A 20876-nucleotide genomic window follows, 5' to 3' on the forward strand; every position below is an offset into this window, starting at 1 on the left:
CTGCAATGTCCAAAGGCTTTTCTAATGTGAATATCAGCATGTAAATGAATCCCCACAGAATGCAGAGCACAGCATCATAGCTCACCTCTCCTAGCCAGTTGTGGAGTCATGAAAAACAAAACATCAAGGAGGAAAATGTAGAAAATTAAGATTAGTAGGAGATATTGAGCAGTTGGAAAAGGAGAATGCAGATTACTCTGCTGTAAATAATGAGTGGGCTTTCTGGCTTTCTGGAGATGGTGGAGGGGCATCAACTGCTTGCACCTTTGATTGCTTCTGTTCCTTGGCATTTTCTATGGGGTCACCTATGTTCATATTGACAGAGTAAAACTGGGCATGGTGGTCAAGCACCACTTGAGGAAGGGGGAGACAGAGATTGTTTTAGTTTGGAGTTGAGTTTTTGTAATTGTGTGAGGGTTTTGTGCTTTTTTTTCTTTTTTTTTTTTTTTTTTTTTTGTCCCTAGTCAGTTCTGTGATCTGATAGTTCAGATCTTAGTAAAGAAAGGGCTGTATATGTTTAGATACAGAATTTTCCCATCCCTTTTAGCTGTGGACACCAAAATGCTGCTAAGTCTTTTGCCACATCTCCTGCTATTACCTCTATCCTGAATTATCCTGGGGATCGCTCTTTGAAGAACTGGTTCAAATTCAAGTAAGATTAAACTGACCCTTGAGAGGTGTTAGGCCAGGTCTTGAAATGGACCTACTCCTCCTTTAACAGGTTTTTCTTTTAATTTCCTCCTTTTATAAAGCAACTGGACTGGTGATCTCTGTTACGAAGCATCTTGATGAGAATTCCTTGAGTGGCAATCAGTCAGGTTGGTTCACTTGGTTCATGCCTCCACCATCCTGTGTGCTGAGTGCCTCCTGTACTATCCAGCATCTTTGAGCAGATGGAGTAAAACTACTGCATGTCTGCCCGGCATAGCTGGGAAACTAATTGACTGTATTTCCAGAATTCATCTGTTGGAAGTGCTTACAGCAGCCTTTGATTTCTTTCCCAGTTGCAAGGAAAAGACAAGTAATAATAAAGAGTTCTTGTGCGATGGTGGATGATAAATTTTTACAGGGAAAGTGTTAAGAGGGCTACAGGTGACAGAAGAAGGTACGTTCACCACAAAGATACCAAAACTTCCAGTCACACTTGTGTTTTATTGGGTTAAGGCAGTTACAATGCAGTATGGAGGGCACCTGCCCAGGCAAATGACACATGCGCTCCACAAGATCCTCCTCCCAAAAACCCAGACAAACCAAAGCAGCAGCTTGAGCTCTGCTGTGTGCTCTGGAGGCAGAGGACAATGGCTCTGGTTTCATATTAAGAAAGAAAGGAATCCCTTCCCAGAAGAGAAGCGGTGACATGGACACAGGCAGGAGCAGCACACAGAGTTATGCCCAAAGCTATCAAAGGAGCATGGCTGACAACACAGCTAAGCCAAGTCCTGGTAGTAAGAGCTGAAGCCTCTAATCCAGTACAGCAAGGGGGCGAAATGAGAGAATCATGTTGAGGCTCTCTGGCCCGTGCCAGGTTTGTCTGTGTGAGGGGAAGAGCATTAGAGTGCCAGCTTTGGCTACACGAGACCAGCTTTGGCTACATCAGGACTTGTCTCTTTTGTTCATCCAGGAACTACTGAAGATGGCTTTGCAGAATACTGCTGGGAAAGGAGGCCACGGCCAGCTCCTGGATGCTGGGATACACAGATGCCGTATGTGATGACAAGAGTATTGGTAAGGGGTGTCAAGGAGAGTCCTGGGGCTGATCCCAAGGCAATTGTCCCTTCTTACTGTGAGGAATGTTATGAAACAGCTCTCCTCCAGGTATGGGCTGTGACCAGAGTTATTGCAGCTACCAGATGGTACAAACCCTAAATCTAGCAGTGCTCCTGTCAGGAGAGATGCGCAGGTGAAGATTGGTTCCAAAGATACTGCGAACGAATTTTGAGGTGGGGGGCATGCAACCAGGTGAAAAAACAGGTTTGAATCTGTGGCAGGTATCAAGAGCCTTGTTCTCTTAGTGGCCACAGTCAGTCACTGAGGTGCGTGGTAGTTAAGTAGTGGCCAATCTATCGCTGGTCCTCGAGTCAGGAGGAGAGGGGAGCCCGGGGTAGTGTTGCACTTCTCATGTGAGCTAACCTTCCAGAGGGAGGGCAGCCACTTCTGCCTTGCAAGGACCAGTAAAATACAAGCTGGCAGCACATTTGCAACTAGGGCGATTTTCTCAAGCACTTAGACTGACCCAGTTTTACAGGCAAACCTTTTGATGGAAACAACAGGAAAGTTGTTATTTCTCCATCAGTGCTCCTTTTCTGTTTCCTTGTCCAATTTTCACTCTTAGCTCCGGATTGAAGAGATCAGGATCCTTACCCAAGAGGTCAGGTTCTGTCCTCTTACTGTGCATGAGCTGGGTGCCTTCTGCAGGCTGAGGTTCCAGCTGTGGGAGGGCAAATGCATTTCCAGCAGCAGAGATGAGAGATGCCTTCTGTGTGCGGGTCACGTATGCCCTGCAAGCTCCCAGGAGTGATGCACTGTGTTGGCTGATCTGCTGCACACCCAGGGCTGTGCCCAGTGCTGAGGGACTCGCTGGCTTGTCTTTTACTCCTCCCAGGGGGCTGCTGCAGACCTGTGCAGCCTGGTGTGGCCCCACAGTCAGCAGCAGAGGATCTTGAGGAAGGCTTTGCGGAAGTCAGTGTTGAAAGTTGTGTAGATGATGGGGTTGAGGGCGCTGTTGACGTATCCGAGCCAGGTGCTGGCACTGTAAAGCCCTGGAGGCACGTGGCAGGATGGGCAGTGGGCGTTGAGGATGTGAATCAAGAAGAAGGGCAGCCAGCAGACTATGAATGCTCCTGGGTTTAGAGAGAGGCAGAAAACAACCCCTGAGTTTAGAGCAGCAACTATTTGGAAAGAGGCTTGCACTGGTGGCCTCTCCCTCCACCTCTTCCCTATTTCCATTATGTTTCTGTATTTGACAAACACTGAAAGCCACATTTATTCCTGACACAGAGGGATTTGGCAAAAGCTTGGGCTCCTTGGGACCAATGGGATGTGGCTTCAGAAGTGGTCTGATGACAGACAAAAGCAAATAGCCACAACTTTGAGGGAAAGCCTTAGCTGCTTTAATCAGATTGGATGAGAGCTGCTTTATTTCCATGCTACTACTGAGTTAATGGGGGAACAGTGCATCTGGTGACCACAGCAGGTGACAGGGACACCAGTCTCCTGGCTTCTCTACCCAGCTGCATGAACTGGTTCCTCTGCAGCTCCTTGCCTCAGTTTCCCCTTCTGTAATTGGACCTAAGAGCTTCTGCATGTATAAAAACTTAGGATTGTTCCAGCCTTGTAAGAGTAAAACAAAGGAAAAGCAAAGATATTGGCTGTTGCTCCTTCTAGTAGGTCTTGTTGGCTACTGATTTTAAACACAAGGGTAACAAAACATAGTAAATAAAACACTAACATAGGTGGCTATCAACATTTGGGAGCATTATTGTAGTTCCCTAAATATCCCACTACTGTCTCTCCTGAGTTTGTGAAGCAGCAACAGCTGAAGCCAAGGCCCAGCTTGCATTTTTAAAAAAATCTCAATATTGTATTACGAGAGTCTGTATTCCTGGAAGTCCCAAACCATCACCCCATGCACCCCACAGGCAGAATGGCTCTCACTCACCCAGGACAATTGCCAGCATCTGTGTAGCCTTCCTCTCACGCAGCTGGATCAGCCGGGGCTGCTGCTGTGCCAGCCTCAAGCTGCTGATGGTTCTACCATTGCTGAGACTCTGTACCTCCACTCCTGCCTTCATGCTCCTTCTCCTCTCTTCCCACCTGCTGTTTTGGGTAGTCCCTGGTGCCTTGGTGAGGGATGCCTCATGGCAGAAGCTTCGGTACTGCTGCAGGCTGAAGACAGTCAGCAACCTCCTTTTTGTAGACATCTCCTGGCCTGTGCATTTGAGCGAGAGACAGGGGGAAAATGTGCCTTGGCATCTGTTTGGCAAAGCTTTCCTCTCCGTGTGTTCCTGCAAAAGAGGATGCCACAAAGGAACTGGAAATCATCCAAACTGCTCACTGGGCCAGAGGATGATGACGGAAGCTGTAGGAGTTATCCTTAGCATCACTTGCCTCTTACATTGCACCATGTCCTCTGGACTGACCTGGGGGTGACCAGCAGCTGACAACTCTTTGTCTCCACCCCACCAAGGAGAAGCATGAGAACAGTAAGAGCAGAAATACCTGCTCTGCTAACCTCTCATCTGTATTTTTGTGTTGGCCCTTCTCCTCTCAGCATCCCCACCCTTTTAATGCAGCTTCACTCTACAAAAATGGGTAAAAGGAGTGGGTATGCATGACCCACTGTTGTGTTTGTTCCCATGGTCGCAGACAATTTCATCTAGAAAGGTTAGTGGAACAAATGTTGCATGTACCATGACTATTTTGACCTCTTAAGTCTGTCAGATGAAGAGGGTTTTTTAACAACAGAGGTTAAAGCCTGTAAATCCCTGAGAATGAAGCTTCATAAAGCAAAAATCAATAAATGAAGACATTAAAATCAATAAATGAAGAAATTATCCAGACTTATGCATGTCTGAGAAAACCCTACTCTGAAGAAATATGGAAGTAGCCTGTGTTCTTTTCTACTTGTCACAGAGATACACAGGGAATATCCTCCTTCTAGAGGTCTAAAAAGGATTTAACTGGAGCTCCTGTGCCTCTAATATCATGAGGGATGAGCAAGGGATGGGATGAAAACACATCGTGTCCTTCCTTATGCTTTCTGTTCTGTGTTTTAACCCTTTGAGGAGAAGGGATGACACATTCCTGTCCTTTTTGACAGCTCCTATTGGGTTCATGTGGCTCTTACTTGGTGTGCATAACGCGGTTTGGTGCTGGCGCTCTGGCTGCCCTGCCGGGTGAGGGTTCGCTTCTTTTGCCTCTGTCTGAGCACAAGGTAAATCCGGACATAGAGCAGCAAGGTGACCATGAAGGGGAGGTAGAAGGACACCAAAGAGGAGTAGATGACGAAACTAGGGTTGGATATGGAACAGACACTGGGATCCCCTGGGGAGGAGAAGACAGAAAGAGAGGAGTGGCTGAGCTGATTTGGTTTAGTACAAGGAGGCTCTGGTGTGTTGGCAAAGTGAGACAAAAGGTAGCTGAGGGCAAAGGCAGTCTAAGGAGTGCAGATTATGCTCTGGCTTACCCAGTTACCTAAGTGATGCTTAAAACGAACTCAACACAGGGCATCTGCCTGCTTTTCTGGCCAAAAGTTCTGTTCTCTCATGTCTATTCCCATCCTTTCTCCTATTCCTTTGACAGCCTCTGAGCTGTCTAGATGCAGAGTGTGCATTCACTGGTTCTGTCTGAACTAGGCAGAGTAGGGCAGCAGAATTTCCCACTCCCATGCTTTTCCTGCCTCAGGTGCTGCAGAGAGGATGGATAGGGAGCAGAGGCTTCTGACTCAGTAGGAAGGAAAGCTCCCCTGCTCCTCTGCCTCCAGGGAGACTGTGTTGCCCTAGCTGAGGGAAAGGAAAAAGACCAACCTGCTTCCAAGGTGGAGGCTAAATTGTTTGCCCTCCTCAAGGGATTAGTTAAGGAAGCAGACAGCCAGTTGGATAGGAAGGATGTTTCTAACAAGCAATGCTAATATGCAGCTCTTGCTGTTTAGGAATGTATTCTGTATCAGTCAAAACCGTGCTTCTGAACCTGTTGATATTGGCAAGATGCCAATAAGTCTGGTGTGTGCATGTGCTGTATGTGCTGCACGTTTTGCTCTGTGTGCTCAAAGTAATTGATTGATGGGAATCTGAAGACTTGGACACCTTGATGGGCATTGATTTGGCAGTAGAGCAGGCAGGTTTGCCCTTTAGGGAAACAGTCAGTGTCTGCCTGAGCAAATGGCAAGTTTACAGACAAGAGCACATGGGGATTTTTCTCTCCCTTCATAGAATGCTTTCCAGTTCCTTAAAATTTCCTGTAACTTAGCAAATCTGCAGGACCCATGTTAAATGACTTGGCTAAAAACAGGGCAGCTCTACTGCCAACCCCTCCTGTGTGCTATTGTTCAGGATATCACCTACCTGTAGTATTGAAGCCAAAGAGGAGAGGGCATGACACTGCGAATGCCAGCATCCAGACTATCACAATCATGAGGGAGACCCTCCTGCAGGAGCTCTGCCCAGTGCTGTACTGGTACTGAACTGGTTTCACCACTGCGGTGTATCTGCAGACCAAACAATTTCCTCCAGGAAGAGGAGATGGAGGAAGGAGGGAGGAAAAGGACCAGGTTTTTAAAAGGAGAAGTGAAAGCGGTGCAGGGAACATGATGAATGTGGTGAAGAAATAGAAGAGGAAAGTAGAGAAAATCAGATGATGGGATCAGCAATTTGTAGAAATGGTAAGTGGGACATTGGGGGGAGGAACAGAGGAAATCACAGTTAGTTGGCAGCAGTGCAGAGAAATGCTCAGCAGAACTCACAGCATGCAAAGCTACAAGGTTTGGGCTACCAGATGGATCAACAAACCCCAGAAAATCCCTAACTCTCAAGCTTCTAAAGTTATATGGGCACTGCTGTGAAAGAGCACTCTCTGGAGCAACCACAAACCACTAAACTCTGTCTCAGCTGCCTGGTCTGGTGTTAGCCTGACAGACAGATTGCCCAGGGGCAGGTGTCAAGGACCTTCAGCTGCTAGCATGCCCCAGACGATGCAGCTCAGCAGGGCAAGGATTTGGAAGGCACAGGAATCTTTAGGAGAGCCTGGGGGCTGGTCCTTGCAGACAGAGCCAAACTGAAATGGGGATACAGATTCCTGTGAGGGAACACCAGACCAATGCAGCATTGAGAGCTGCCTTGCATTATTATCATTACACATTATTACACATTACACATAATTATTACACATTGCAAAGGTACAGCATGCAGTATTTTTCCCTTTTCCCACTCCTTAGTCCCCGTAGAATCACATGTGCCAAGGTCTTGGCTCCCAGCCCTCAGTATTGCTTAAAATAGTCTCAGTTTTAAAATGCAGAAAACCAGAGCAAAGCTCAAGATTACACAGCAATAATCTTCATCTCTCCCTGTGTATATGGCAGTATTTTGCTTATGAAAACTTCATGAGTGAGATGTCCAGGAGAAACCCTCTTTGACACTCAGTGGGAATTGAATGACCAGTTGTGGTTCCTGCCTTACAAAAGCTCAAGGATGTGGTTGACTATTTACTGGGGATGTTTTATTGCTTGTGTCTCCCTGCCCTCCAGTGCAGACCTCTTCTTGCACAATGTGAGCGGAACCACATTGCCAGCAGCAGTAGCAGGGACAGGCCTTCAGGAATTGTTGTCCTGAAGACATTGATGCTGTCTGTGCTCACCCCACGTTTTTGTTCCTGCCCCACTGGGGCACAGGGCTCACCCCCATATCCAGACTGTCCCCCTGGATGCTATTGTGTCTCACCTGTCAATGCTGATGGCACAGAGGTTTAGAATGCTGGCTGTGCACATCATTACATCCATGGTGACGAAGATGTCACAACAGATACGGCTGAATGTCCAGACCCCGCCGGTCACCTGCACCAGTGACACAAAACTGTCAGTCTTACTCTGCACCAGGTCCTGACAAGTTATGTGTAAGGAGCTGCTCTCCTCCAACTATCTCAGCAGCTGGAGGAGTTCATAGCCACAGTGATGAGAAGAGGGAAATTGAGGAACCTGTGTTGTGTGCAAGGTAGGTCAGGGAGAAGGAGCCTCACTTTAATTTTAAATAAATCCTTTATTTGCTCTTGCAGAGGGAGGCAGGGAGAAGAAACAGCAGCTATCACTTCTCTCAAGGCCTAGCATGATAAATTGATTTAAATTTGATATCACTGTATTTATCATTTGATTAATGATTATCTGAGAAAATCTAAGGGCTGAAAGTCTTTCTCAGCTTAGCTGCCAGAGTGCTCTTGCAGGCAGTGAGCCGGAAAAGTGCTGCCAAGTTTTTGCATTTATGTATGAAACTGAGATCTGAGGCTGAGGCTTCTCAAAAACCTTATTTGAATTCTTATCTCAGTTACAGATTTTGATTATTAGATCTGAGAACTCACAGGCTACTCAAATAAAGGGGCTTGAGTTGCTACCAAGCTGTTCTTCTGGTTGTTTCAAACTTTTAATCTGAAGTGTGTGGTTGTGAAAGCTCAGCCGCAGCCAGTCTTAGCGATGGAGAAAAGTGGGTTTTGGAGCAGCCACCAAGTTCTTGACAATGGCCTTTTTGATTGATAAGCATGCTCCAAGCACGATGTGGCCCTGCTCTCCTTGGGGTTGGGATGACAGCCTGATTCCAAGGGAGGCAGTCTGTCTCAGTGCCTGCTCCTTGTAGATGGAAGGCAGGCTGCCTCCTTGTTCAACTGCAAATGAGCCCAGTGCTGTGCTGAATGGAGGAGTAGGAGAGAAAAAAGGAGGAAGTCCATGCTTGGGAGAGAGCTTGGATTTTGGCCTTCAGCCCTCAAGATCCTGCTGTTTCAGTTGGATTCTGGGAAGCTATCAGAAACTGACACTAGTTCCTGGTGTCTTTGCTTACCTTTAGACAACATCTAGAATACTGTACCTGGTTTTGAGGCATCAGTAGAGGAAAAAACATTGATAAATGGGAGCGAATCCAGTGGAGAGCCACCAAAACAATCCACGGGGGCTGGGGCAGCTGGAAGGACCAGCTAAGGGAGGAAGACTTTTTCAGTCTGGAAAAGAGATGGCTTTGAGGGGTGGGAAACTAACAGCCCTTACAGGAGGTTATTGAAAAGGCTGAAGGTGGCAAGTTGCTAAGAAGATGGAGCTGGGTTTTCACAGCAATGATGTCGTGGGATGACAAGAGGCAACAGGAATGAACTGGAAGAAAGGTGCAAACTGGTTATGAAGGTTACTTTTCTGACTACAGGGCCAGTGGAGCCAGTTGCTTGGTAGGTCTGCAGGATCCATCCTTGGAGGTTTTCAAAACCCATTCAAAAATACAGTAATTTCACGATTATACGCTGCACCATTTTGACTAAAATTTGGTCTGAACCCAGAAGTGTGGCTTATAATCAGGTGCGGCCAATATATTGATGAGGTTCAGAAATTTGCCAACCAGAAGTGTGAGTCCGCATGGCACCGAGCCAGAGCCCGCCTAGCCCTGGGCGGGGGAAAAGTGGGGCTGATCCGAGCCCGCACGGCCCCGAGCCAAGCCAGTAAACTCCGCGATCCCGTGATTCTGTTACTAATTGGCAACTTTGTGAAAGTTGTGCAAGTATCCTCGCTGCAAACGGAAGTGCGGCTTATAATCAGGTGCGGCTTATAATCGTGAAATTACTGACCATACTGGAGAGGGTAAGCCACAAGTAAGCTTGGCTTCTCAGGCAGTGGGTCAGACCTGTGAGTGTTGGTGCCTAGGAAGGATGCATCCCCCTGCAGAGAAAAGCACTTGTATAAATACAAAATTCTGTGAGAATTGTTTAGGAAAGAATCCTGAGAAATTGAAATGGTTTTGACAGAGGCAGCATTCCCACTCACAGGCACAGAAACTTCCTGAGGTGAGCTGTGTCTTTAGGGTGCTCTCTGCTGGACCCAGCTGCTACATTTCAGAAATCAGATATTGAACGGGACAGTCTTCCATTAGACCCTCTGACCCTGAATAAATGCAGGGGAGGGAAATGAGAATTGGCTTGCAGAATGCAGACGGGAACTGTGCTTTCTTCACCAGTTCTCTTGATAATGGTGGTGCTCCTTTGTTTTCTTATGAAAAAGTAAGAAAAGGGGAAAAAGAAGTAATTCCAAAACCATTGAGCTTTTCTGCACAGTTAGGTGAGTTACAAGACATGCAAACTGAAGACTGTCCATCTGAGATTGGGGACCTTAATAGGCAGATTCAGCTTCCAAAGAAACACTACACTTGTTTTACTTTCAGATTTTGAGATCTGCTTGACTACTTCAAAATATATAAAAATAAAAATTCTGGAAGCCTTTGCAGTGGGACCCAGTAAGGGATGTTTCTGCACTTTGAGGCAAAAGGCAGTGCAGTTTCTGTGTGAGCTGTGGAGTCTGAAGAATATTTCACCAAGCCAGTGGCAGATGTTCACATGAAAGCCAGCTGCTGCTAACCCAGCAGATAAGCAAGCACTTAACTTAAGGAGTTTCCAAGGTCCTGAGCACATTAAAATGCTGAGTTCAAGAATGTGAACCATTAAAACTGAAGAAGGTGCTGGTGGGGATGGCTCAGAAGTGAGCCCTCTCAGGATGATGCTATCAGATCACACCACCTGCATACTAGACTGTAGCTTGTGTTAAGAGGATGCTTGACAGATCAAAATGTTTGGGCTTAAAATCCATTCTCACTTCCACCTGCCACTTCTAAAATGGGAGTAGCTCTGCTGGAATTGGCGAAGTAGTTAATATTTACCTATGGGGTATACAAACCCAGAATTTATTCCAGAATTTAACAGTGAAGAAGAGCCTTTTTATTATATGCCTTGTTCAAAAAATTTAAAATTCTATTTCTGCTCTTCCTTTTATTGCTCTGTTCTAATCATCTTTGCTACAGCAGCTAGAACCTGCTAGTCTGCATTTCTGGTTTTCATGTGCTGGCAGGGTACCTCTTCTTTATCCCTCTGGTGCTTTTTGTCCAGGAATCTCAAAGGATATCCCAGGTATTAACTGAATGAATCCTCACATCTGCCTGGGTGAGATGAATGGTCAAATATTATTCTCTTACAGCTGATAAGAGCAAACTATAGAGAGATGAGCTGGTACAATCTCTCATTACCATTCAGTGATCATGCATCAGAAAAGCGTCCAGGGTGAAATCCTGGCTCTATCAAACACAATGCTAAAGATCCCTATAGACTATTCTGGTCAGGTTTTTGCCTAATCTTCCTTGATGACCAGTCTGCTTTATCTACAAAATTGTAGTGTTATTATTTTTAACTTCCAAACTCTATAGGAAGCTTTTCAGTTTACGAATGCACAATGATTGGGTTTTTTTTAACTTATGCATATCCACCACTCTCTTGAGTTCTTAAAATAAACAACAGAATCTCCCCAATTCAGATATGAATGGTGATGCCACATTGAAGAGCACATGGATGGGAAAGTAGGAAACCAGTTTGCATCAGGCAATGGCAGGCATGAAAGCAGTGGTACATCTAAGCAGGCTCCCTGAAGGGTTTTGTGTTTGAGAGCTGATGCTCAGGGCAGCTGCAGGCTTCTGCAGCTGTGAGATAGCTGCTTGTGGGTTTGCATGGTGGGAGTACAAAGAGTCTCTTGTGGTCAGGACTGCTGAGCTGCTGTAACTCAGTTCTGTCCTCCCTCTGACACCAGTCCAGTAGAGTTCCTGGAGCTCACAGAAGCTTAGGTCTCATTGCTCCCGTGTGAGAGACAAGATGAGGAGACAGTGTGACTCCCACATGGTCTCAGCAGATTAGACCTCAGTGACAACCTTCTCCTGAAGTTTTCTTCCCCTTTGGAGGTAGAACTGTATGTTGTGAGAAGATTGAGGAGGGTGTTCCCAGCCATGCTGCTCCATGTCCTCCTCCAACTATGCAATGACCACAAGGCATGATGGTTTTTAGTGCCCTCAAACTCCAGCGGGCAGGATACCCTGATGCTGCTCTCTTGGCAAACTTGGTGAGCTTCAGCAACCACAGCACCAGGGATCAGTAAAGTAGAGGGCAGAATTATTGGTGTGTCAGACCTACATGTTGGTCCCCAGATTGCTAGACACATTGCTGAATAGCACTTCTGTGCCAGAAACCTCCTTAAGTGGAGATGAGGATTTTGAGGCTATAAAATATTCCTGTTGCTGCTCTGTCACAGCCTTCCCAAAAGATTTCTCAGAAAGAGACAGTTCTGGTTGGCATGATTGATAAAATAACACATTTAATGGTCACTGATGATTCTAAAAATGGAGTGTAAAGCACACACTTCACAAGTGGCATTTAAATCTGAGGGATTCATCTACCTTAAGCTTCTCCATAAATAAGGGCCAGTTCTGAAGTCTGGTTTGGCAAACCTTCAGTAGATGAATAGGTATTCTATACCTGTTTTAGGGACTGAATGATTTTTTGGCAATTTTCATGCTCATGGTGTATTGAAGCATGATGCCATTTCTGCTTCATTGATGGCATCACTGATCCATAAACAGCAGCAAATATTGAAAAAACTTTGGGGCTTTTGGGGCTGTTTTTAAAAAATCTTAGTTTTGCTGGAGTCCTACAGTCCTGCTCAATGCCGGGATTGGTAGTTCAGGTTTGGGATGCGTATGAATTCTTTCCTCTGTTGTTTGGATGACTCTTGCATCAGCTGCTTTGATTATCCAAGCTCCACAGACAGAAATTAGTCTTGAATGGGTCTACAAACACAACTAGGAAATAGACCTACTGTTGTGCTCACAAATCATGAACAAGTCATTGTGTGGGGCAGAGGCTGCTCCACAGATGTGCCTCAGTCCCACTGTGTCCACAGCAAAAGTGAATGCCAAGTATTTTCTAAAGCAAAGCATAATGTGATTTCATTAAGGATTGGAATGCACTTGAACTGATAGACTATTCCAGTCTGAAATAATAAAACTTGACTTTTAATAACATTTTTTAGTTGCAATCAAACTGAAGAGTCTAATTCTATCTTGCTGGGATGGCTTCCCACACACACACACACACATACACACACACACACACACTCTTATTCCTTTTTTTTAATAATTCCAAGCACACCCAAGCAGTACATAGCCTGCAGGACAGCTCCAGGGCTGTTTCACACAGATCAGTCTAAATGGTGCTGCTGCCTTCATTAGGAACATGACCATGCATGCAGTGGTGTGGCAAAATTCTGCTAATCATTCCTGAGAGGTACTCACCTCCAGGTACACCATCCATGGCATCACCAAAATAGCCACCAGCAAATCTGCCACTGCCAGGCTCACCACGAGGTAGTTGGTTGTGGTTTGCAAGGTGCGTTCCCTCAGCACAGCCAAGCAGACCAGCACATTCCCAAAGATGATGGCCAGAATCAAGATGCAGTAGCAGAGGGCATAGTAGGTGTGTGAATGGGGCAGCTCAGGCTCTGCGGTGCTGTTTGCCCCACAGGGAATTGGATCTGTTGCATTAGGATGGCTGCTGCCTCTGCTGAAGAGGGCCATGGAGCTGCCACTGCAAAAAGAAAGAAAGAGAGGACTAAAAATCAGAGCTCTGCAGTAATTGTGGAGAACAGTACCCCCTTTGGGTACTGTTATGATTTTTGTACTTTCCTTATGAATTCTCCTTCAAGCCACTCAGAGAGGTCTTTTTTCTGTTCATACATGGGCAGAGCTTTGCTTAAAGACTTGCTTGGCCTGTTCTGTTTTTCACTGAATCTAAACCAAGGGAAGAATGCAATATTTCACTTTCTCTGTGCATGTGATAGGTGGATCTTAACAACCAATACAGCCGTTTGGAAAGTGGACAATGGTTTTGAGATGCACCAAAGTCACACTACAGTCAGCTGGGCAAGAGTGCAGCCTGAAAGACAATAATTTGAAATGATGAGGAAGACCCAACACAGTTACCCAAACATACTAGTGTGGCCAATATTTGGAACTTATATCTTTTCTTCTGGGAAGTATCCTCTTCCTTCTCTCATCAAAAAATGTTATCAATAACTTCACACACTCAAGTGCTTGGCAGCCTGGTAGCAAGCACCACCTCCAGAATTCCTCCTTTTGTGCAGCATGTCCCAAGCCCTTCCTGCCATGTAAAAGGTTGACTGCTGGTGCTGTTCCCATTCCATCCATACTGTGCTCTGTGTTTTCCATGCCTGGCCAAAAGATGTTTCCTGTGCTGAAAAGCAAACCAGCTTGATGTTTGGGATGAAATAATGGAAAGAGGCTTGCAGGGTACTCTGCATTTCTTTTTCTTACAATAGATTCAAGTCTGTTCTCAGTAACCTACCCTTCCTTGATTTAAGAGGAGGATTTTTTTTCCAGAAATATGAAAGCTGCTGTACCAAGGTTGTTCCATGACATTTAATGGCTTGTATCTTTTTTTCCTTGCTACTGCTCCTGTTGCTGAACTCATCATCAGTATGACAGGTATGAAAAGCAAGGACAAAACATTGCAGTGCCAGTTTACTCTGTTTCACTTCACCCCTAAAACAGCAGCATCTGTGATGCACAGCTGCTGCACAACTACGGTCCTGGAAGAGTAGCTGTGCAATAGGTATAAATTGCTCCAGCCCCTTGGGATATATTCATCCTTAAAACTGGTGCGACTCTCCCCTGATGCTTTGTAGCTGGGAGAGGACAAGGGCTGAATGAGATCGAAACTGAACTTCCCCATGTCCTGTGAACATGGATCTCTCACAACAGGGATAAAACACTCTCTGATGGCTTCTGCTTGTCTCCTCTATCTTCCTTCTGCCTGACCCTGACAAAGAAGTTAAGCCTTCCACCAGATCACAAAGATCTCTTGTAGCGTGAGTGCTGCTGCTGAGTTCAAGACTGTTCACAAAACAGTTGAGCTGCAGCCATCCAAGGACAGGATTCATTTTACTGTGTCTTTTGCACGGACACAGTTCCCACTCTGGGAATTCTGTATCATCTGGAGCCAGGGAAGGCTGATTCTGTAGTGCTGGAAAAAGCAGCTGCCTAGGTGATAATCAAGAACAGGGAACGAACAAAACATCACCCACAATATATACAACCATAAGGCATCTCAATACACGGTTTGGCTGTGGGTTCCTGTCTTGTCTTCTCCATGAACTACTATTTTTGACTCTCATCCCAAAGTAGTCTTTCCTACCAACATCACTGCCAGCCCTGCCAGGTCCCTCATCCCTGGACTGTCCTCCATCCCCCCAGTCCTGCTCACTCCACCTGGCCAGGGTGCTGCACGTACCAGTCTACCTGGATACCCTCATAGAGGACACCCACCTCCCTGGGTAATGGGGTGACAAACTGCCATGGGGACAAGGGTCGCAGCCGTGGGGAAGAGCAGAGGAGGGGAAAGGGGGGGAAAGGGACACTCCTCCCGTAGGTCTCCACTTCAGAGGGGGCCCGGGTGCGTGGCAGGTCCATGTGCGGGGAAGGGTTCGGGGTCCGAGCGCAGGGTCGAGGTGCGGCGGCGGCTTTGGGTTCGTCTCCAGCTGCTCCGCTGTTCCCGCACCCAAGGGACAGCGGGAGCTGCGCCGCTCCCCGGGCTGCCACCGGCCCCGCTGCCGTGTGCCCCGGCGATGCCGTGGGGGGCCGGGGGTGCTGGGGAAAGCCGGGCAGGGAGGGAGGCGGGGGGCTGCGGGAAAAGGGACTGCGGGCAGCGGGCGGGAGGGGAGCCGGAGGCAGCAATCAGGACTCACCCCGGCCCGTCGGGCCGTGCCGCCGCCGAGCCGGGCTCGGTCCCAGCCCTGGTCCCCGGTCTCGCTGACTCCCGGACCGACCCGCTCCGTTCAGCCGCCTTCCCGGCGCGGAGCCGCGGGGCGGGACCGGGCTGGCACCTCCTCCCGCCCGCCCCTGCCCCGGGACCCCGTGGTGCCCGGGAGGGGTAGAGGGACCGGGCTCCGCTCCCCGTGTCCTCCGCAGGTGACCGGGAGGTTGCACTTCTGACAAAGGGCCGAGGCCGAAGGTGTCTGGGCGAATTTTGGCCGGGATCCGCAGTAAGGGCGTGCTTTGCTGAGGGATGGACCTGCTCCTGCCCGGAGGCGAAGCGGGGAGCTGGGAGTCCGGGGCGCCGGTGCTGCAGCCGAGCGCAGGGAGATGCCTCGACCGGGGCTACTTGCCCAACAGACAGAAAGTTGTCACTTAAAAAAACCCCAAAAAAACAAACACAAACAAAAAACCAAAAATCCGCAAACAAACAACCCAAAAAACAGTTTAAAAAATTATCAAAGCAGAGATGATTTTAAGAAGGGGGAGGTTTAAAAAATATATTTAAATAAACTACCTTAAACCTGAGATGAAGGAGTGCGGATAAACGGGGAGGAAGCTGGAAAGGAGACTAATATTGCGAAACATCCTTCTCCAGGGACCACTGCCAGTAGGCACAGCACGAATGGCCAGGGCACGGCTACAAACCCTTGCCACATCTCTGCGATGTGGCTTCCCTTGAGGTCTGAGATCGAGTCTCTGAGGCACAGTTCTCAGACTGTAGTCACTGGGGTACGAGTGATGCCGGTGGATTGTCTCTCTCTGGAGCCTGGATTGTGCCCACCCCTCACTCTGGCACAGCAAATGGGGCTTGCAGAGAGGGTTGTCAGGAGGATGCAGGAAGCTCAGCAGAAGGGCTGAGGTTTCCCTTCGCTGCACAATGACTTGTGGCCCTAGCAGGATGAGACAAAGTGCCCTTCCTCTTTATGCATCCACAGGTTCGGGTGGCCACAGGCTGGCTTGTATGTGGGCAAGGAAAAGAGGAGATCCTGTAGAGAGCAGAGTTTATCTAGCTATTTTTAAGAATTTACTTCACAAGTATGTGTTGGGACTTGGGCTGACTGGATCACCTCTCCTGCCTGCAGCTTTGCAGGCTAATCTCTTTGTGGGTGAGAGTGGTCGAAGGGAAAGGTGCTGTAGAAATCCCTCATACCCATCAGGTGCAAGGGGTGAGAGTAACGTCTTTGGCCTGCCCGGGGATGGTGAAAGTGCCCTTACAGGATCTGATGGAACTAATCAGCACCACTGCCTTTAACCGAGGCTGTGACTGCCCCACAGCAGCTCCGTGGATGGCACTGGGGGAGTGCGATGAGTCACTAGCAGTCCCTAGGGCAACACATTCACACGAGTCCTGCTGGAGGACATAGCTGCTAGGCTATGAGACCAAATGACCCGTGAAGGGCTCTCCAGCCCCTTCATTCCCTTGGGAGCCCCCAAACGGCGTGACATGGACTGCATTTACCATGTTCGCATTAGATTTGTACAGTCGAACTTCTGCCAGCATCTGAACCGTACTGCTCATTTTTGGGTAAATGCACTCTCTAATCGTGCCTGGGGCAGTCAAAGAAGGGAGGAAGTCCATGGTCAGCGGCCTCTAAAAAAGCCTCTAAAAAGAGGCTTTTTAGCTGTGAGTTTGGAAAGAGTCCAACACACTTACGTGGCTACAGCCAGGGGGGAAAGTGCACACCGGGATGCTTGTCCTGACTATAGAGAGGGCTGTGTGTGAGTCAACCTAGGGAACATGACTCCTCACAGGGGGACTGGCAGAGAGATGGAGACATTTTCCTTTTAGCAGTTTTTAAATGCAGTTTGTTTGTGGTCAATTCCCGAAGGACTGTGGCTGGCAAGGTGCTCACAGTGGCTCTAGGATGATGGGGCCACAAGGCATAACAGCAAGAGGCTTTGCTGCTGCCAGCTTTCGATGTAGCAGCTAACCACAGATCGATAAAGAGACACTGCCTGGCCCTCGTCTAAGATAAGGGAGATGCATCAGGGGGAATGCACTGCTATAACCACAAAACCACCATTGTTTTGCTTCACATTTTTATCTTCCAGTGCTGAAACCTAACTTTGCTTTGCCTTGTGTGTCAGTGGATCGCCTGGTTGTGTTTCCCTTGAAACTTGTATCTTGTTTTTAATTATTTTTTTATCTCATTTCTTAATATTACTCCAGGAAAAAAATAATTCATAAACTCACAGAATCATAAACTGGTTTGGGTTGGAGAGACCTTAAAACTCATCTAGTTCCAATCTGGCCTTGAACACTTCCAGGGATGGGTTATCCACAGCTTTTCTGGGCAACCTGTTCCAGTGCCTTGCCACCCTTACAATGTCTTCCTAATATCTAATCTAAACCTACCCTCTTTCAGTGTAAAGCCGTTCCTCCTTGTCCTGTCACTATGTGTCCCTTCTCTCCATCTTCCTTGTAGGCCCTTTTAGGCACTGGAAGGCTTCATGGAAGCACTGGGATGTTCATGGAAGCCTCTCTTGTCCAAATGTTATTCTCCAAAAATAATCTAGTTGCAAATGCTTCTACTCTATTGAAGCTCATTATCCTAAGCGCTCCCTCCCCACCTCCTTCCTGGAATGGCTCCCTTCACACCCCGTTGTCTGGTTTTCCCAAGACTGGAAGCTCTTTGGGGAAGGGACATAATGACTTACTTGTGTTTGCTTTGCAGCAGAGATCTTGTGGAGCAAGATAATAATCCATGTGATCATTTAATTTAGAATAGATTTCACTGTACACAGAAGCAAGGCTGAATTAAACTTGCATAAGCAATCTAGATTGTGATATTTGCAGTGGGTTTTATTAACAGTACAACTTCTTTAATACAGTGGTTAGTGCAATATCTCTCTCATAAAATCCTCTCCCTCTTCCTACCCCAAAATCAAGTGTGTAGTGTATATTTGCCCTTGTTAAACACTAGACATGTTGCAGTTGGTTGTCACAACATGGCAGAGAAAACAGGTCAGTAGTAAGTGGCTAGAATCTCAAAATGAAAGAATATACCAACAGGTTTCATTGCTCAAACAAACTCCTTGTTTTCCCACTCCTTCATGTGCAGAAAGGGGAGAGGTACTATAGTTTCCAGACCTGGTTCATTCCCAGCCTGCTTCTTTGCCTCCAACACCAGCTCCTTAATTCTTCTTTTCAGTCCTATGTGTCCTCTAGCTCTTTGGTAAAAATTTCAAATAGCTTGGATAAATGCCAGTGTTCCCTCCTAATATCCCCCCACCTCCTTGCCCATCAGTCCTGATGTTCCCTCACGCATCTCTCCAGCCTGTGCACGTGTTTCTTCCTTTGGTTTCCAGCCACAGTATCAGCATTCTGTACAGTTCCCAAACCTGTTTGTCCTTCCCTACTACTGCTGATTCCCAAGCTCCTCACTCTTCACTTTGCCATCTCTGGCTGAGTTGCTATCCCCTCCACTTCTGCAGCTTAAAGGATTGTTTGCAAATGGTATTTATTGTGCTTTCACACCACAGTTGCTGTCACTACAGCCAATATTTGAGGTGCAGTGTCTAAAATGTGTCACTCAGGTGCAAGAAATCTTTCATCCTGCTTCCTGCAAGCCAGGGTGCTCTCATAACAGTATTGTTAAAATACTCTGTATCCATGGGGTTTTTCAATAACTGACTGCATAAAGGCCTAATTTATGGCCATAAAGAGCTCATGGCTGTCCCTGTTTGAAGCAGGATGCTGGACTAGACACCTGCTGGGGACTCTTCCCAAGCTGACTTATCCTACACTGACATGAAAATAACCTTGCCTGCTGGATGTGAAGTAAACAGAACATTTCTGGCTGGCACAACCTGCAAACTTCCAAAAAAACTTTAATTCATACCCATGCCATATAAGTAGGATATGCCTGCTTGGCCTCAGTAGCTTTATTTTTTTTATAAAACTCACCTGTTTTCATAGTGGTGGCCAAAATGGAATTCAGTCAGTTTCAGGATTATCTATGCACAGCAGCTTGCAGAATCAGTACAGACTCCTTGGAGAAGCTAGCGCAGCTCATGTCTAATAAGATTCACGTGAGATTCAGATCTTGCTGATATTGATTTCCTCTGCCCAGCTTTCATCTTCCCTGTCCCCTCTTCCAGCAGTATGGAAAAAAGGTGGCACATCCCAAACCTGCACAGCCCACAGAGATGTGAGCTTAGTCTGCAGGGATTTTTTTGCCATGCAAATCACATCTGCAATGGATTTTATACAGCAAAACGTTCTGACTCCAAGGGTGGGTGGTAACATAATAACTCTCTCATCTGCTGGTTAGGTATTAGACTGGAACTTTCAGGTCCAAGTCCTGCTTTACTTCAGGCATAATCTAGTGTAGAGGAGCTCTCTCTATCTGGCAGAATTGTGACTTCAGGCACTGTATCCCATAAAGCAGGCTGATTGGATAAATCCAGCATCCTGCCAAATTCCTCTTTAAAATTACTGGTTTGATCGTGTTTTGCTTTAATTGAATTTTGGTCATGCTAGAACACAAGTTTTGCAGCTTGTCACCAGAAGGATGGATCCCACTATTGTTTTCTTCTGCGTCAGCATTGGGCAGTTGGTGCTGCCCATGTGGAGAGGAGATGGGGGATTTAAAGTGAGGAGGGTGACTTGTGCAGGGACAGAGCCTGACAGAGCAAGGGCTGTGGAGGAGGTCAGAGGATCATACTGCCATACCTTATCTTGTGAGGTCTCCCCACAGTCTTCGCACTGCGCCATGCACAAGGAGTTCAAGGGGCTCATCTGGGTGGAGCAGTGTCAGGAGATAGGAGAGGAAAAATATCCCTGTGAGAAAAAGGGCATCAATTTTCAAAAGTGTCATTATGCTTTTCAGAGTAACCCATTCATATTTTCATGCCAAGATACTGTGGAGCAACAGGGCTGTCATTATCCCTGTCCCTCCTTCCTTCCCCAGAAGATGATCTGTCTGCTCTGTGGGGAGCTGTGCTACTTGGGCTCTCGCCATGCCCTCCTGTGAGGCACAGCCCTTCAGTAGCTGGGGTTGAAAAATCATTCATCAAACTGGCCCTAAATCTCAGAGAGGCTGGTTCAGTGCTTGCCACAGACACCTCTGGGGGCAAGAGAGGGGATGTTCTTTTCTTTCTGCACTACTGGACAGCTCTGCACTACTGGAAGGGAGGAAAAGCATCCTGGAGGCAAGGCTGGCTGTGGGAATAGTTGCTCAATTTGAACAGGAGGAGGGGTTCTATGATTCTATGAGCCAAACCCAAATGTAAACGCTCTTCTCAAGCCCGTGCCCGCCCTTCTCCCATTTTCCCCCACCACCTCAGCCTGAGGATCCTCAGCAAACAGGATCCCTCCTTAGCAACAGTCTGCTGCAGCATCAGCTCTTTCTGTGTTGTCTGTGCTCCTCTTCTTCCCTTTCACCACCTCTATCCTGAAGGGCTTTTGTGGTCCTTGCATCATCAGTACTGATGCTTTCTATTGTACATCTGGGATTCCTGCTCCAACCTGGCTGTCTGGCTCAGGGGTGTTTGCAT

General features: G+C 47.2%; 1 protein-coding gene across 2 annotated transcripts; it reads right to left on the reverse strand.

Annotated features, from left to right (window-relative positions):
* Positions 1 to 539: 539 nt before the first annotated feature.
* Positions 540 to 20126, reverse strand: DRD3 (dopamine receptor D3). 2 transcript variants are annotated; one of them, XM_033053075.2, is made up of 7 exons: positions 20053 to 20126; positions 12840 to 13131; positions 7434 to 7546; positions 6063 to 6205; positions 4847 to 5043; positions 3659 to 4004; positions 540 to 2840 (listed from the first exon to the last, which is right to left on the reverse strand). In XM_033053075.2, exons 2-7 carry the CDS (start codon positions 13119 to 13121, stop codon positions 2644 to 2646), a joined length of 1278 nt encoding a protein of 425 aa, XP_032908966.1. In that variant the 5' UTR covers positions 13122 to 13131; positions 20053 to 20126; the 3' UTR covers positions 540 to 2643. The 2 variants fall into 2 exon arrangements, with proteins under 2 accessions (XP_032908966.1, XP_032908965.1); XM_033053074.2 differs by lacking the exon at positions 20053 to 20126 and adding an exon at positions 15308 to 15406.
* Between the last annotated feature and the right edge of the window lie 750 nt (positions 20127 to 20876).

The sequence above is a fragment of the Catharus ustulatus genome, chromosome 2 (genome assembly GCF_009819885.2).
Source record: "Catharus ustulatus isolate bCatUst1 chromosome 2, bCatUst1.pri.v2, whole genome shotgun sequence".
NCBI classification, from domain to species: Eukaryota; Metazoa; Chordata; class Aves; order Passeriformes; family Turdidae; genus Catharus; species Catharus ustulatus.

What these genes read in the sequence shown, in the direction of transcription:
- DRD3 (XM_033053075.2), bottom strand. Translation starts at nt 13,121, where the DNA reads ATGGCCCTCTTCAGCAGAGGCAGCAGCCATCCTAATGCAACAGATCCA. An exon ending in TGTGCCATCAGCATTGACAG is followed by an intron (nt 6,206 to 7,433) that starts GTGAGACACAAT and finishes TTTGGTCTGCAG; the next exon opens with ATACACCGCAGTGGTGAAAC. An exon ending in CTTTGGCTTCAATACTACAG is followed by an intron (nt 5,044 to 6,062) that starts GTAGGTGATATC and finishes TCTCCTCCCCAG; the next exon opens with GGGATCCCAGTGTCTGTTCC.